The 16951-nt window shown below is 43.2% G+C and overlaps 1 protein-coding gene across 3 annotated transcripts in view; it reads left to right on the top strand.

Annotated features, from left to right (window-relative positions):
• Nucleotides 1-14866, top strand: part of LOC110521888 (ataxin-2-like protein) — an 86853-nt gene extending 71987 nt beyond the window's left edge. For all 3 annotated transcript variants that reach the window (XM_021599827.2, XM_036969212.1, XM_021599828.2), the window contains 9 exons: nucleotides 2034-2100; nucleotides 5148-5297; nucleotides 5425-5488; nucleotides 5660-5823; nucleotides 7011-7134; nucleotides 7330-7445; nucleotides 12483-12665; nucleotides 14006-14177; nucleotides 14270-14866. In XM_021599827.2, coding sequence (XP_021455502.2) covers nucleotides 2034-2100; nucleotides 5148-5297; nucleotides 5425-5488; nucleotides 5660-5823; nucleotides 7011-7134; nucleotides 7330-7445; nucleotides 12483-12665; nucleotides 14006-14177; nucleotides 14270-14328 — 1099 coding nt within the window. In that variant the 3' untranslated portion in view covers nucleotides 14329-14866. The remainder of the gene's footprint in view (nucleotides 1-2033; nucleotides 2101-5147; nucleotides 5298-5424; nucleotides 5489-5659; nucleotides 5824-7010; nucleotides 7135-7329; nucleotides 7446-12482; nucleotides 12666-14005; nucleotides 14178-14269) is intronic.
• The last annotated feature ends 2085 nt before the right edge of the window (nucleotides 14867-16951 follow it).

Genomic DNA, 16951 nt, shown 5'->3' with positions numbered 1-16951 from the left:
GCTTCCTGATGCTAAGTGTACATAATGCTATGCTAGGCTATCGATGAATTTACACAAACGCTTGGATTGCTTTCGCTGTAAAGCATAATTTCAAATCTGACGACAGGTGGATTAACAAAAGGCTAAGCTATGTTTTGCAATATTGCACTTATGATTTCATGAATATGAATATTTTTTAGTAATATTATTTGACTGTCAGCGGTTGCTGACAAATGATCCGGCGACAGCGATGGGTAGCGTCAAGAAGTTAAACATGTAGGTATTACAGACTTGGTCAGGGAGAGGATGAAAATGTCAGTGAAGACACTTGACAGTTGGTCAGAGCATGCTTTGAGTACACGTCCTGGTAATCTGTCTGGCCCCGCGGCTTTGTGAATGTTGACCTGTTTAAAGGTCTTGCACACATCGGCTACCGAGAGCGTTATCGCACCATCCAGAACTGCTGGTGCTCTCGTGCATACTTCTGTGTTACTTGCCTCGGCGCGAACATAAGGCATTTAGCTCATCCGGGAAGCTTGCGGCTATGGGCAGCTCGCGTCTGGGTTTCCCTTTGTATTCCGTAATAGTTTCCAAGCCCTGCCAACGAGCGTCAGATCCGTTGTAGTAGGATTCAATATTAATCCTGTATTGACGCTTGTTTGATGGTTTGTCTGAGGGCATAGTGGGATTTCTTATAACCGTCTGGATTAGTCTCCCGCTCCTTGAAAGCGGCAGCTCTTGCCTTTAGCTCAATGCGGATGTTGCCTGTAATCCATGGCTTCTGGTTGGGATCTGTACGTACAGTCACTGCAGGGACGACGTCGTCGATGCACTTATTGATGAAGCCGATGACTGAGGTGGTATACTCCTCAGTGCCATTGGATGAACCCTGGAACATATTCCAGTCTGTGCTAGCAAAACAGTGCTGTAGCATCTGCGTCATCTGACCGCTTCCGTATTGAGCTTTTGTTTTTGCTTGTAAGTAGCAATCAGGAGGATGGAATTATGGTCAGATTTGCCAGATGGTCAGGGGAGAGCTTTGTATGCATCTCTGTGTGTGTGTGGAGTAAAGGTGGTCTAGAGTTTAAAATATTTAAAAAATAACCTCTGGTTGCACGTGACAAAATATTTGGTAAAACTGATTTAAGTTTTCCAGCATCAAAGTCCTTGGCCACTAGGAGCGCCGCTTCTGGGTGAGCATTTTCTTTACTTATAGAGTTGGTTGAGAGCTGTCTTAGTGCCAGCTTCGTTCTGTGGCGGTAAATAGATGGCTACAAATAATATAGATGAGAACTCTCTTGGTAGATAGTGTGGTCTACAGCTTGTCATATGGTACTATACCTCAGGCAATTTCCTTTGTTATTATGGACTCTTTTGACCTAAATTGCTTTTGTTTTATAGATGAATACTGAATTTCATGGCCTCTAAAGGCACTATTAAAAGTGTCCCATACAATAAGGGGATCTGCTGTACCTATGTTCTGTCAGGAAAAAGTCAGTTATAAATTATTCTGTCATCCAGTAGGCTTTGATTAAATTTCCAATATCCTCTCCCACGTGGAAATTCTGTAAGAGTAATGTATATGCCAATACCAGGCTGTTTAACAAAAGGAAAGTTTGAAATGCGTCAATTTAAGATACAAATTTTGATTACAACGTGCGCATTGGTGCTAGTTGTTTTAACGGAATAGCCTACAATGTTTTTTTCAAGGTCAGATTTACTCGAGGCATAGGCTACAATGCAGTGTATCCATACAGGGTCACAGTGCAGACTGAACTGAGGTAGTGTACCGTTACAACCCTAGTAATAATACGATGTTGGCACATCTGTAGGTATTATGCTAGGTCTGGGTGAAATATCATGAATACCGTTATGAATGCATATACGGTATATAACAATGTTGATGCAGTGCTAAATTAAGTAAAGTGAGCCCCATGCTCAGGTGGGCAAGGTAGTTGCCATGTTGAGGATGGATGGATGTATGAAAAAGGGATTTGAAAGGTGATTTGGAGTTCTCATCTCGCTCTTCTTCTGTGTTTTTTTTTTTTTTTTAGTCAGGTGAAGAAGTCTACGCTGAACCCCAACGCCAAAGAGTTCGTCTTCAAGGCACCCATGACCCTGGTCTGTCTGTCTCTCTCTCTCTCACACACACACACACACACACACACAGGAAAGTAGTTGAGAACAAGTTTTCTCACAGCAACCTGTTTGGCCAGAAATTCAAATCAAATGTTATTTGTCACATACACATGGTTAGCAGATGTTAATGCGAGTGTGGTGCATTGATTGTGCTTCTGGTTCCGACATTGCAGTAATATCTAACAATTACCTAATACACACATCTAAAGGGGTGAATGAGAATATGTACAAATAAATATATGGATGAGCGATGGCCGAGTGACAGGAATGGTGCAATAGATGGTATAAAATACAGTATATACATATGATATGAGTAATGTAAACATTATTTAAAGTGACTAGTGATCCATTTGTTTATGTGGCCAGGCGATTGGTTCTCAATGTAGGCAGCAGCTTCTGAGTTAGTAATTGCAGTTTAGCAGTCTGATGGCCTTGAGATTGAAGCAGTTCTTCAGTCTCTCGGTCACAGTTTTGATGCACCTGTACTGACCTCGCCTTCTGGATGGTAGTGGTGTGAACAGGCAGTGGCTCGGGTGGTTGTTGTCCTTGATCTTTTTGGCCTTCCTTTGACATCGGGTGCTATAGGTGTCATGGAGTGCAGGTAGTTTGCCCCCGGTGATGCGTTGTGCAGACCGCACCAACATCTGGAGAGCCTTGTGGTGGTGGGCGGAGCAGTTGCCGTACCAGGCTGTGATACAGACCAATAGGATGCTCTCGATTGTAGATCTGTAAAAGTTAGTCAGGGTTTTGGGCAACAAGCAACATTTTCTTCAGCCTCCTGAGGTTGAAGAGGCACTGTTGCACCTTCTTTACAACACTGTCTGTGTGGGTGGACCATTTCAGTTTGTCAGTGATGTGTACACCAAGGAACTTAACTTTCCACCTTCTCCACTGCTGTCCCTTTGATGTGGATACGGGGGTTGCTCCCTCTTGCTCTTTCCTGAAGTCCATGTCATCTTTGTTGACTTTGAGTGAGAGGTTGTTTTCCTGACACCACACTCCGAGTGCCCTCACCACCTCCCTGTAAGCTCTCGTTGTTGGTAATCAACCCCACTGCTGTTGTCGTCTGCAAATATGATGATTTGAGTTGGAGGCGTGCGTGGCTGAGCAAGGAGTACAGGAGGGCAATGAACACGCACCCTTGTGGGGCCCCAGTGTTGAGGGTCAGCAAAGTGGAGATCTTGTTTCCTACCTTCACCACCTGGGGCCGTCAAAGTCCAGGACCCAACTGCACAGGGCGGGGTTGAGGCTCAGGGCCTCCAGCTTGATGATGAGCTTGGAGGGTACTACGGTGTTGAATGCTGAGCTGTAGTCAATGAACAGCATTCTTACATAGGTATTCCTCTTGTCCAGATGGGATAGGGCAGTCTGTGGACCTGTTGGGGCACTATGCATACTGAAGTGGGTCTAGGGTGGCCGGTAAGGTGGAGGTGATATGATCCTTGAATAGTCTCTCAAAGCAGTTCATGATGACCGATGGTGGCCATCAGACCGGTATAGGGAGCGATTGAATATGTCCGTAAACATACCAGCCAGCTGGTCTGCGCATGCTCTGAGGATGCGGCTAGGGATGCCATCTGGGGCACCAGCCTTGTGAGGGTTAACACGTTTTAAATGTTTTACTCACGTTAGCCATGGAGAGGGGGGTGGGGGGGCGCAGTTCTTGTTAGCGGGCCGCGACGCTGGCACTGTATTATCCTCAAAGTGGGCAAAGGTGTTTTAATTTGTCTGGAAGCGTGACGTCTATGTCCGTGATGTGGCTGGTTTCCTTTTTGTGTTCTGTGATTTCCTGTAGACCCTGCCACATTCGTTTTGTGTCTGAGCTGTTGAATTGCGACTCCACTTTGTCCCTGTTCTGGCATTTTGCTTGTTTGATTGCCTTGTGGAGGGAATAACTACATTGTTTATATTTAGCCATATGCCCAGACCTCTTTCCATGGTTAAATGAGGTGGTTAGTGCTTTCAGTTTTGCACAAATGCCATCATCCATCCATAATTTATGGTTAGGGTACGTTTAAATAGTCAGTGGGTACATATCCAATGCACTTCTTTATAAACTCACTCACCGATGTTGTTCTGAGGCTCACCGGAACATCCCAGTCAGTGTGATCAAAACAATCTTGAAGCTTGGATTCCGATTGGTCAGACCAGCGTTGAATGGTTCTAGTCACTGGTACATCCTGTTTGAGTTTCTGCCTATAAGACGGTAGGAGCAAGATGGTATCGTGTTCAGATTTGGCGGGAGAGGGAGTATGCATCGCGGAAGTTAAAGTAGCAGTGGTCTATTGTATTACCCCCGCGGATAGTGCAATCAATATGCTGATAGAATTTTTGGTAGCCTTGTTCTCAAATTTGCTTTATTAAAATCCCCAGCTACAATAAATGCAGCCTCAGGATATCTGGTTTCCAGTTTACATAGAGTCCAGTGAAGTTCCTTGAGGGCCATATTGGTGTCTGCTTGAGGGGAAACAGCTGTGACTATAACTGATGAGAATTCTCTTGGAAAGTAATATAGCCAGTATTTGATTGATTGAAGAATTCCAGGTTGGGTGAGCAGAGGGACTTGAGTTCCTGTATGACGTTATTAATCATGAAGCATACACCCCCGCTCTTCCCAGAGGTGTTTCTCTGTAGGCGCCATGCATGGAGAAACCCAGTGGCTGGACCAATTCCGATAACATATCCCAAGAGACATGAAACATTCTCTGCTGTCTCTCTGGAAGGCAACCCTTGCTCGAATTTTGTCTACCTTGTTATTAAGAGACTGGACATGGCGAATAGTATACTCTGCAGCGGTGGGCGATGTGCACGTCTAAGGAGTCTGACCAGGAGGTCGGTCCATCTTGCCCCTTCTGCGGCGCCGTTGTTTTGGGTCGGCTTCTGGGATTAGATCCATTGTCCTGGGTGGTGGTCCAAACTATATGTTCAGACACATACACCAGATGTAACTGTGTGTGATTTGTTCAGCTAAACACACACTTACTTACCTCACAAACCAACCTGAACTGTGCGAATTCTCTCCTCCCCAGGTGAAGCCGTCCCCAGCCCCCACCCCCCCGCGGCCCACTCCTCCCAGCCCCTCTGTGGTGCTCCAGCCCCCCCCGGGACAACAGGCCATCTACAGCACCCCCTATCTGTCCTACCTCTCCCCCGTACAGATACAGGGACACTCTGTACAGGTATGACTAGGACTGAGGCTGTGCGTGTGACTCTGTGAAAAATAAGCATTGGTGTGTCTGGGGTGTTGAAAAACAAATGGTGTGTATACATTTTGAGGTTGGGGTCTAACTGTCCTTTGTTTCCCAGGCTCCTCAGATGTATCAGTACACCATGTCTTCAGTCCAGCAGGGGAAGTATCCCAGATCTAAAGGTACTCACACCATTCTGTTGCCTAATCAATAGGTTGGTCGCAACACTGTCATAATCTCTATTCAATGTTACGCTCTTTTAATTTAGCAACTCTGGAACATTTGAAATCAACAAGTAAAGAACTATAGACTAAAGTTATGATCTGTATGTTGTTAACCCCCCCCCCCCCCAGGCCAGGTGGTAGGCCCTCGTCCGGACCACCACGGCTCTTCCCAGCCCCAGATGCTCCAGGCTGCAGCGTCTGCAGCAGGCCCTCCCCTGGTGGCCTCCCCCTACCCCCAGGCCTACCTGCAGTACAGTCAGGTCATCCAGGGCATGCCCCACTACCCTGGACAGGTAGTTTACTACCATGCTAATGTTGCTAATGCTAACCAGTCCACAATGTGTGTTGTGGATGGAGGCTTTGTTTCAATAGATGCCTGACTTGCACAGGAAATAAATTGTTTATTTTGTTCATGTCATTAAATGAATCCTACAGACGAAGAACCATATATGTGACAATTTTTCCATTTTAAGATAATCAGTTATTTTTATATTATTAATTGTGTGTACCACATTAGGTGTTTTATGGTTGACAAATAATTCACCATACCCATATCTTCCAACAACAATTTCTATTTTTTTGTTATTTCAAAAAATACTTTTTATTGCCGTTTTTAATTTTTATAATGTGGAAGAACAGTATATCTCCAGTGATGATTTCAGTTTGTGGAAGAACAGTATATGTGACGTTTTCCATGACTCTTGTAAGATGTCCTTTTTTAACACCTGATATGTTTTAAGTACTTTCAAGTACAGATGCCCTTCATGTAAATAACTTGAACGCAATATGTAGTTAATTCATTTGTATGGAGGTTCATTTAAAGATGGTCTATCAACTTTAACACTGATGACTTTTCTTAAAAGTTGAGTCATGAAATCTTAGTCTCATTTAAAATGAAGCCCTCAATGTAAACATACCATAGAACTACAAAACACTCCCAATCTATACACAGAATGAGTTTGTATTTCACCATTGTGTAACACAGTACTTTTAGAGTTAACGTTAATGTACGTATCATTACTGTCAAAGTTAAACTATGCAAGTGTTCAATATAGCTATTATAATAATAGGCGTTTTGTCTTATTTCTAACCTGTTCTAAGCCGGAGAGAATCAACGCTTGTTGTTTCTCGTATGGGACAGTGTAGAAACTGTTGAACAGATGCAGCTTGCGCTCATCAGTCACTTTCCACACTCCTTTCTGCATGTCGTGGAACACGCTCTTCCCTGCAGGATACAGTGTAACTAGCTAGCTACTGTAGCCATGTCGAATCATCCGGTGGATGGAGAAAAAGTAGCTACCTATGTTTCTTCTATAATCTAGCAATAACATTTGTAACGATAATGTATGAGTTATTAGCCAACGAACTTTAGCTAATATGTTTTCTCTATAGTTACAAATTAAATGTTCTTATATTCCCTTTTCTCACTCTTTTTCTTTCTCCCCTTTCGTTCTTTATCCGCTCTCTCCCCCTGTGCTAGCCGGTGTACTCCATGCTGCAGGGTGGGGCCAGGATGCTGACCCAGGCGGGCCACCCCCAGGCTATGGGCCCTCAGTACCCCGGACAGACAGAGGGTCCCCCGGGACCACAACAGGCCATGTATGGTAAGATAACGCACAGTTTCAGTTTAAAAGTACACTCGGCAAGACTTCATCATTTTAGACATGGTCCTGCTTAGAAGAAATTAAATGTATTGATGCGACTGTCTAAGATTGCCATAGTTCATGGTTCTTTGGTTTGTAAATTATGTTTGAATCCACATACTTGAGGTTCAAGTTAGTCTTCCATCTGTCTCTTAGCCTCCCAGCAGTTCTCCCACCATTCTAGCTCCATGCACCCTCCCCAGCCCTCCAGCACCCCTACTGGGAGCCAGCCCCCTCCCCAGCACACTGCCCCCAGCCCTGGGCATGGACAGGTAAACCAACCAGCCCATCTGTGTGTGTGTGCATGTTTGTTTTGTCACAAACACTGGACAGGTGCAGTAAAATTTTTATTTTTTTTACTGGTTCAGCCATGGTAGTACGGCCGCTTTGCTCAGGGGCACATGGACAGATTTATCACTCTATCGGCTCCGGTATTCAAACCAGCTATCTTTCACTTACTTTATGTGGGGGAGCGATTCATGCACTGGTGTAGGATCGATTCTGTCTTGTCAGTGATTTTGCTTCATGTTTTATGTGAGGAGCCTGTAATTAAAGTGACGCTCCAGCATTGTTGTGCGTTAAAGTAACTTGTTATATAATCCGATTACTTGTATGAGTATTCTGTTTACGTTACCTTTTCAAATTACGTAATATTATTGAAGTTACTTTGTAAAAAAAAGTGTTACTTGCAGAATCGGGCACGTGTGTCCATGATCCGATCTTGACTTGATCCCTCATTGAGTTCTTGAGCAAGCAATGAAAAGCTGTTTTAGAAAAATGTCATGGCTGCTGCTGTCCATAGAAATGTGTAGAGGGCGCACCTCTGATCTTTGCTATTGATCGCTTCTGTGATAGCAAAGCCCATAGAGGGGTTTTCCCATCTAGTGGAAAGTGTGCCTTTAAAAATCTTTATGGGTCATGTACGTGCGGTCTGTCTTGTTTTTATTTGTCGGCTTTAGGCCTATGTATTTTACTTAGTTGACGATGGACGTTGTAGTCTACAGGCCAACCTGAATTCCTTTTTCTTTAGCCGCCAATGGATCACGGTTTATCTGTCTGTGTCCATATGGCAGAGGCTGGTGCTCTTGCATTAGTTGAATTGTAACTTTTAGATTAAACATGTGACTGTTATTTTGAATGTTATTATTGAAATAATGCTGATAAAAAAAAAATAATTCTCATAAAGTAATGTGGCTTTCCACACAAAGTAATATTGTAAAGCAACATGTCACTTGTGTTAAATGCAATGGATATGTATGGATAACAAACACTCCAGTCTCCTTTTCACCTCAACATCTGATTTACTTAACACAAGGCACATCTCAATAGGTGATCCAGCTCATGACTTGGCCCAAGTGGCAGGGTGTGCTTTTCTCTTTTGTTCTCTATTGCTCCACAAACAAGCAAGGTGGGAGGCCGATGAATTCACAAATTCCTATCAGACCAACTCCTTCAATGCCCTACTCCTTGAAGTTCGCCATTTAAAGAAACACTATTTTGCTCAGTATATGTGTGTACTTTATATATGTGTATTTATACTTGGAATATTTATTGTTTTTAAATCACAGGAAGCCTTTTTACATTGACCAGCTTGAGGCCCCTAATTCAGTGTTTTACCATTAGCACAGTCTGTCGGTCCGACTCCTTTTCAACCCTCTACTTTTTCCACTTCATTAATTAACTAGGCTACTTGTCATGTAAAAGATTCAATTCGCTAGTCCGTCAAACCCTGTACTGCCAGAATGAACAATATGAATGTTCTAGTGGTCTATTGATAGGATAGGTTCCTGTCAATCACAAAGCGAGCGCTGATGGGTAAACAGCCTGTGGTCCAGTGATGCCAATGTGGCAATTTTGTTGCTAGATTTAGCAACGTTTCAGACTACTCTGGCAACTTTTTTTTCAAACAGCATCTAGCAACAAATTTAGCTACTTTAAAAAATGTATTTGGAACTTCTAGCAACTTTTGAAAAGTGACTCAAATGCTAAAATGCATGCATTTTCCCTCTAAATGACACAAAAAGGATTCTCTGTCACACACTCGCAACACACGTGCCTGGCTGCAAAAGTGCATTGTGAGTGATGTCAGCAGCAGGCGCTCAACCCGTGCACAAGCAGCAGCAGGTCAGCAGCAATTTCAGCAAATTGCAACTCATTGTTGGCTGGCTGGCAGCAGTACGGGTTCGACGAGCCAAACCCAATGAATATAGTTGGTCACGAATGTTTGATCTTGAACAGAACTTACAACATCAATCGAAAATATACAGAAAAGAGTGGGAGTCTACCTGAACAAATGTCAGATCGTATTTTTTACCGAGATGGCCAGTCAATTTGAGTAACGTTATTGTGTATTCTACGTTATCACGCAATGATATGACAATGTATTTTAGCAACTAATCAACCTGCCTCTAGCAACTTACCCTGACAATTAGTTGGCAACACTGCTGCGGTCTGTCCCGCCTGGGGTTGGTAGCATTTAAATGTCTTTACACGGAGGAGGGAGAACGCCAGATTAATGTGGATTTGCTCGTCCCATGTAATGTAAGTGGTAACGATGAGTCGAAATCCACTTAAACTAATTGTTTTCTTGCACATTTAATTTACTTTCGTTAGCATTTCACATAGCCAGCCACGCAGCGTCATGTCGCATGGGCTATTTAGCCTACTGTGCTTTGATTGACAACTGACAAGCAAGTGTTGACTAGTTTATAAAAGGTGTCGAACTGACTGTATAAAGTCGATATTTATCGCTTTGCCATTCATAAATCATGCAACGTGGTTTATATGTACATGGTGTCGCATCTGGACAAGTAAAAATTAATATTTCGTAGGATGTCGGATTGCCCGACAGTGACGGTAAAGTGAGTGACTCGTCAGTTAGTGTATACTACCGAATCGCATCAGTTCATTTGGCTCCTTAATTTGCCTGGGATCTTTGGCGATTATCTGCAGATACATTATGAAAACATTAGATGAAGATAGTGAATCATCGCTGCAGCAATAGGTAGTGGAGAGCCTCATTCTGGTCCAAATATGATCATTAGGGCCCTTGTAGAATCCAGGCATTAAAACAGAATTAAATATTAAAATGTATTGACCTTAGTAAGGAATCAGCTAAAAGTATTGCTTCAAATCATCAAAGATAACGATTAGTCGATCATTTGAATCAGCGGTCTTGTGCTAGGGCAAAAATGTGCACCCCTTTGATTAGGAAACACTGATTTGACCTTTAATTTACAATAATGTGGGCTATTTACTTTTGTACTTTAAATACAGATCATTATGGCAATTCATATCTTGCAGTAAAACCGTTAATACGACAATCTCAAGATACAAAATGTTTCAAGTTGAATGTTCTCTTGGAAAATAGTACTGATCATATAGATATCGAACTAACAAACTGAATGTATACATTTTCTGTAATTTAAGTTGTGAAGTCTTAATACACAATTACAACACGTTTTTTCAATCTGGGAGGTAATAATTTTGCTGTGTATTTTGGATGGAATCAAGGCATTAGAATGTACTAGAGGTCGACCGATTATGATTTTTCAACGCCGATACCGATTATTGGAGGACCAAAAAAAGCTGATAGCGATTAATCTGACTTTTTTTTTTTAAATAATGAAAATTACAACGATACTGAATTAACATTTATTATAACTTAATATAATACATCATTAAAATCAATTTAGCCTCAAATAAATAATGAAACATGTTCAATTTGGTTTAAATAATGCAAAAACAAAGTGTTGGAGAGGAAAGTAAAAGTGCAATATGTGCCATGTAAGAAAGCTACGGTTTAAGTTCCTTGCTCGGATCATGAGAACATATGAAAGCTAGTGGTTCTTTTAACATGAGTCTTCAATATTCCCAGGTAAGACGTTTTAGGTTGCAGTTATTATAGGAATTATAGGACTATTTCTCTCTCTACCATTTTTATTTTATTTACCTTTGACTATTGGATGTTCTTACAGGCACTTTAGTATTGCCAGTGTAACAGTATAGCTTCCGTCCCTCTCCTCGCTCCTCCCTGGGCTCGAACCAGGAACACATCGACAACAGCCACCCTCGAAGCAGCGTTAACCATGCAGAGCAAGAGGAACAACCACTCCAAGTCTCAGAGCGAGTGAAGTTTGAAACGCTATTAGCGCGCACCCCGCTAACTAGCTAGCCATTTCACATCGGTTACACCAGCCTAATCTCAGAAGTTGATAGGCTTGAAGTCATAAACAGCGCAATGCTTGAAGCACCGCGATGAGCTGCTGGCAAAAAGCACGAAAGTGCTGTTTGAATGAATGCTTACGAGCCTGCTACTGCCTACCATCGCTCAGTCAGACTGCTCTATCAAATCATACTTAGTTATAACATAACACACAGAAATACGAGCCTTAGGTCATTAATAAGGCCGAATACGGAAACCAGACGATTATTCTTTCAATGAAATACGGAACCGTAAGTCTAAATATTCCTGTTACATTGCACAACCTTCAATGTTATGTCATAATTATGTATAATTCTGGTTAATTATGCGGCCCCAACTGTTGCATATACACTGACTCTGCGTGAAATGAACGCAAGAGAAGTGACACAATTTCACCTGATTAATATTGCCTGCTAACCTGGATTTCTTTTAGCTAAATATGCAGGTTTAAAAATGTATACTTGGAGCAACAATACGCAACGCATCGATTATATGCAACGCAGGACACGCTAGATAAACTAGTAATATCATCAACCATGTGTAGTTAACTAGTGATTTATGATTAATTGTTTTTTATAAGATAAGTTTAATGCTAGCTAGCAACTTACCTTGGCTTACTGTATTCGCATAACAGGTAGTCTCCTCGTGGAGTGCAATGTAATCAGGTGGTTAGAGCGTTGGACTAGTTAACTGTAAGGTTGAATTCCCCGGGCTGACAAGGTGAAAATCTGTCATTCTGCACCTGAACGAGGCAGTTAACCCACCGTTCCTAGGCAGTCACTGAAAATAAGAATGTGTTTGTAACTGACTTGCCTAGTTACATAAAGATACAATTATTTTTTAAGTGTCCAAAAATACCGATTTCCGATTGTTATGAAATCGGCCCTAATTAATCGGTCGACCTCTAGAATGTACCAGAGGCCACCACAATGGAGCTTCTTCGAGAGGCACCTAGCTGGCTACTTTTTCTATTTGGCTGGCTAAAACACAGCCTATTTATCCTGAACAGCCTGTTTTTAGTCTGTGTGTGTGAATATAGTGTTTGTCTCATTGTTGTGTATCACGAGTATGTAATTTCCTAACATACTTCCCTTCCTCCCTTCAGTCGGGCCAGGGAGGCCCCCAGCCCCAGTCCATGTACCACTCTGGGCCCCTGCCAGCGCCCACACCCCCTAACATGCCCCCTGGCCACAGCTCTCCCCAGGCCTCTTACCCCATGCAGGGCTACAGCTTGCCCACCCACCAGCCCATGGCCCAACACTACCCCGGCCTGGGACAGCTCACACAGGTAAACACCAGACTACTCTTGACCCACAGCCCACATACATTCAACTCTCCAGAAAGAAAGGACTAACAGATCTAAGCAAACAGTGATACTAAGTCAAACATTGTGATAATATTAGGATGTAGCAAGTCAGTATTTTTGTTTCAATTGCATAAGGCCGATACGAGCTTCATGCTGTTGATCTACATGCGTGGTTTTCTTTTTTTTTTTTGAAGCAGTGGACACCGGCTGGTAACATTATGCCCTCGCCAGTCCGTGTTTCCAAGACTCCCATTTATGTCTTCTCATTTGTGGTGAAAAGAGTTACGTTGATCTTCCCTTGCTAGTAGTAACTAGCTGGCTTTAACCTGGCAAAAAACATAGCAAACTAGCTAGCCTTTTAGCTTACCACATCTCCTTGTGAAATCATCATATTTAAATATAGTATTCCCTGGCAAATATTGTTATACTTGGCAGTAACCTACATCTCAAATTGATATTCAGGAGAAAAGGCACATGGCTACTAGCTGTTTTTACTGTTTCAAAATAGCCTGGAATCAGTTATTACTTCTCAACAAAATACACTTTTGTGGGGATTCTAATAAGGCAACAATGTTTTGTTTAAACAGTCGCTGAGATTAGTTGGTTATCAATGCAAAATACTACTTTTGCATAGCCTATGTAGATCAGATCAAGGAACAGTCATTGTAAATAAGATTTTGTTAACTGACTTGCCTAGTTAAATAAAATGTTTTATCAAGGAACCAAGCAACAACGTCATTGCCTACACCACACTGTAGAGCCCTGCACTGGCATGAACTTTAAGCCTGAGCCCTTACCCATGCCTACGATATTCAGGCCCTACCCTACCCAGGCCCGATTTGGCTTTTGCCAAATTTAAAACCCCGGCCCTGTCTGAAATAACTTCCTCCATTAGCTGCTCCGGTCACTCGCTCCCTGCGCATGGTGGCTCTAAGTCTGGGTATCGATAACTACGGTTCAGCTGGTGCTGCTCTGCTTGATGACGAGACATGAGAGCTGATTTTGCTTCTTTTGGTCACTCTAAACTGACAGCTCAAGGAACATTATATTCTGTGAAATTCTTATATTTGATGTTGAAGCACTTCTGACATGTCACAATCTTAGTCAGGCCTGTCAGTTAGCAGAGTTCTATTAACACTGCCCCCACAATGAACTCATTCCGATTGAGCTGCGCCAAAAAGTCGCTAGTAACAAAGGTAGGACTACGTTCTACAAAGAGCCAGCCATTTTGCGCTCTGAATCTTTCCATCTCCGTGAGTCTGTAGACCACTAGTCTTGAATTTTAAATATGGTTGACATCATCTTGCCCCCTCTCGCTCCAGGCCCATGTTGCCCAAGGTATGTCTGGCCCTCACCACCCAGGAGGCCACGGCCCGCCCCAGATGATGCTGCACTATGCCCCACCCCCACAGCAAGGCCCAGGCTCAGCCCAGCAGCACGGCCCTCCCCCCCAGCAGGGGGCGCACCAACACTACTACATCCAACATCCACAGGGTAAGTAACTTCAAGTCAGAGCTAAACCTCTCCAATAGAAATTAGCTTTACATTTCCAGATCTTCTTCAGTGACTGTTGTTCTGTGTTCTAGCTGTACAGGTGCAGGCTCACCCCACCCAGCAGCTCTCCTTCCACCCCCCTGGAAACTGACACCCCTACCTACACTTAGAGGACCACAGAAGAAGCAGGAGACAGAGGGGAGCTGAGGACAGGGAGCTGATGCCCCCAGTCCCTCCCTGAGTCTTATGACTGACGCAATCCCATTGAGGGACACAATCAAGTTGTTCGCTGATCGCCTAAACTAGTCTGAACTGAAGCCCCCCCCACTTCTCTCCTCTCGCCCTCAAAATAAGCAACTTTTTTTTTTTCTCTCCTGTTTTTTTAAGCCAGAGTTCTTAATCAAAGAGAGCTCGTCAAAGGCTTCTTGGTTAAGGACAGAGAAGAAAAAAGGTTTTGTTTTTATGAAAGCCTAGAAAGACTGAGTCGTCCTCACTAGCTGGTTCCATTTTTAAGTTGAGAGGATTGACATGGCCTCAGACTGAAGAAATCATAGGACTTATCACAATGAAACTTGCTCCCTTTTAACCCCAACCTACTTCCCTTTCTCCTTTTACAGGTAACCATTAATAAATAAACTAAAAATACAAAAAATGAAAAATCATAAAAATAAAGTTTACTCAACCTCAAATGCCACCAGAACTCTTATTTTCTGTGCAAGGGTGAAATTATTGAAAATGAATCTTGTTAATTTAGGTGTGTGTGTGTGTGTGTGTGTGTGTGTATATATATAATTTATTGAAATTTAAATACTGCTCAAAAAAAACATCCTAGATCTGAATGAATGAAATATTCTTATTAAATACTTTTTCTTTACATAGTTGAATGTGCTGACAACAAAATCACATGGAAATCAAATTTATCAACCCATGGAGGTCTGGATTTGGAGTCACACTCAAAATTAAAGTGGAAAACCACACTACAGGCTGATCCAACTTTGATGTAATGTCCTTAAAACAAGTCAAAATGAGGCTCAGTAGTGTGTGTGGCCTCCACGTGCCTGTATGACCTCCCTACAACGCCTGGGCATGCTCCTGATGAGGTGCCGGATGGTCTCCTGAGGGATCTCCTCCCAGACCTGGACTTAAGCATCCGCCAACTCCTGGACAGTCTGTGGTGCAACGTGGCGTTGGTGGATGGAGCGAGACCTGATGTCCCAGATGTGCTCAATTGGATTCAGGTCTGGGGAACGGGCAGGCCAGTCCATAGCATCAATGCCTTCCTCTTGCAGGAACTGCTGACACACTCCAGCCACATGGGATCTAGCATTGTCTTGCATTAGGAGGAACCCAGGGCCAACCGCACCAGCATATGGTCTCACAAGGGGTCTGAGGATCTCATCCCGGTACCTAATGGCAGTCAGGCTACCTCTGGCGAGCACATGGAGGGCTGTGCGGACCCCCAGCCAAACCGGTCATGCTGGAGGATGTTGCAGGCAGCTGAACGTTCTCCACGGCGTCTCCAGACTCTGTCACGTCTGTCACATGTGCTCAGTGTGAACCTGCTTTCATCTGTGACGAGCACAGGGCGCCAGTGGCGAATTTGCCAATCTTGGTGTTCTCTGGCAAATGCCAAACGTCCTGCACGGTTGGGCTGTAAGCACAACCCCCACCTGTGGACGTTGGGCCCTCATACCACCCTCATGGAGTCTGTTTCTGACCGTCTCCTGGTAGCACCTACATGCTCTGGACACTACGCTGACACACACAGCAAACCTTCTTGCCACAGCTCGCATTGATGTGCCATCCTGGATGAGCTGCACTACCTGAGCCACTTGTGTGGGTTGTAGACTCCGTCTTATGCTACCACTAGTGAAAGCACCGCCAGCATTCAAAAATGACAAACATCAGCCAGGAAGCATAGGAACTGAGAAGTGGTCTGTGGTCACCACCTGCAGAACCACTCCTTTATTGGTGGTGTCTTGCTAATTGCCTAGAATTTCCACCTGTTGTCTATTCCATTTGCACAACAGCATGTGAAATTTGTCAGTCAGTGTTGCTAAGTGGACAGTTTAATTTTACAGAAGTCTGACTTGGAGTTACATTGTGTTTAAGTGTTCCCTTTATTTTTTTGAGTAGTGTATGTGAATGATCATTACTGATTTGAAACACCAATATTTTAATAGTGAACTATATGCCATCCTTATCAGCTTCAATTCATTCAGAAAACATCACACAATGGTTCATAAGCCCTATCCGCACAGGACTAGTATTACTATAGAACGTCGGCTATGTAATTAATATCCAGCTTGTCCGTTTTTCTAAACTGCCCCTAATTCTTTTTTTTCCTTCTCATGATGGAAGCCTGGAGGCTCTCCCACATCTCGGGATAGCCTAATATTGACCTAATGGCTTTCAGTGTATAGAAAGTCAATAAGAACCATCTAACATTTATCAATTAATTGGCACAATATTTTCCACTTCATCTTTTAAAAGAAGTATGGCACTAAGACAGTTGATGTGACAAAAGTTCATATCCAAAGCGTATTTTTAAGCATCTATTTGTTCATGTTCTTTCCCAAACTGGGTGCAGCACCTATTACTCTAATATCAGGTGACAGGATAAGATCAGAGGACCTGGGAGTTTGCCAAAACAGCAGATTTGGATGGGGAAAACTATGGATGTGGTGATTTGTGCACATTACATTAACTGAGCTCCCCCAGTAAAACTTATCCTGTCCGAATAGGGCTATAGATTATGGCAAAGCATTTCTTTT

The sequence above is a fragment of the Oncorhynchus mykiss genome, chromosome 30 (genome assembly GCF_013265735.2).
Source record: "Oncorhynchus mykiss isolate Arlee chromosome 30, USDA_OmykA_1.1, whole genome shotgun sequence".
Lineage (NCBI taxonomy): Eukaryota > Metazoa > Chordata > Actinopteri > Salmoniformes > Salmonidae > Oncorhynchus > Oncorhynchus mykiss.
The sequence above is the reverse complement of the archived record's forward strand: the minus strand, read 5'-3'. Positions and strand labels throughout refer to the sequence as shown.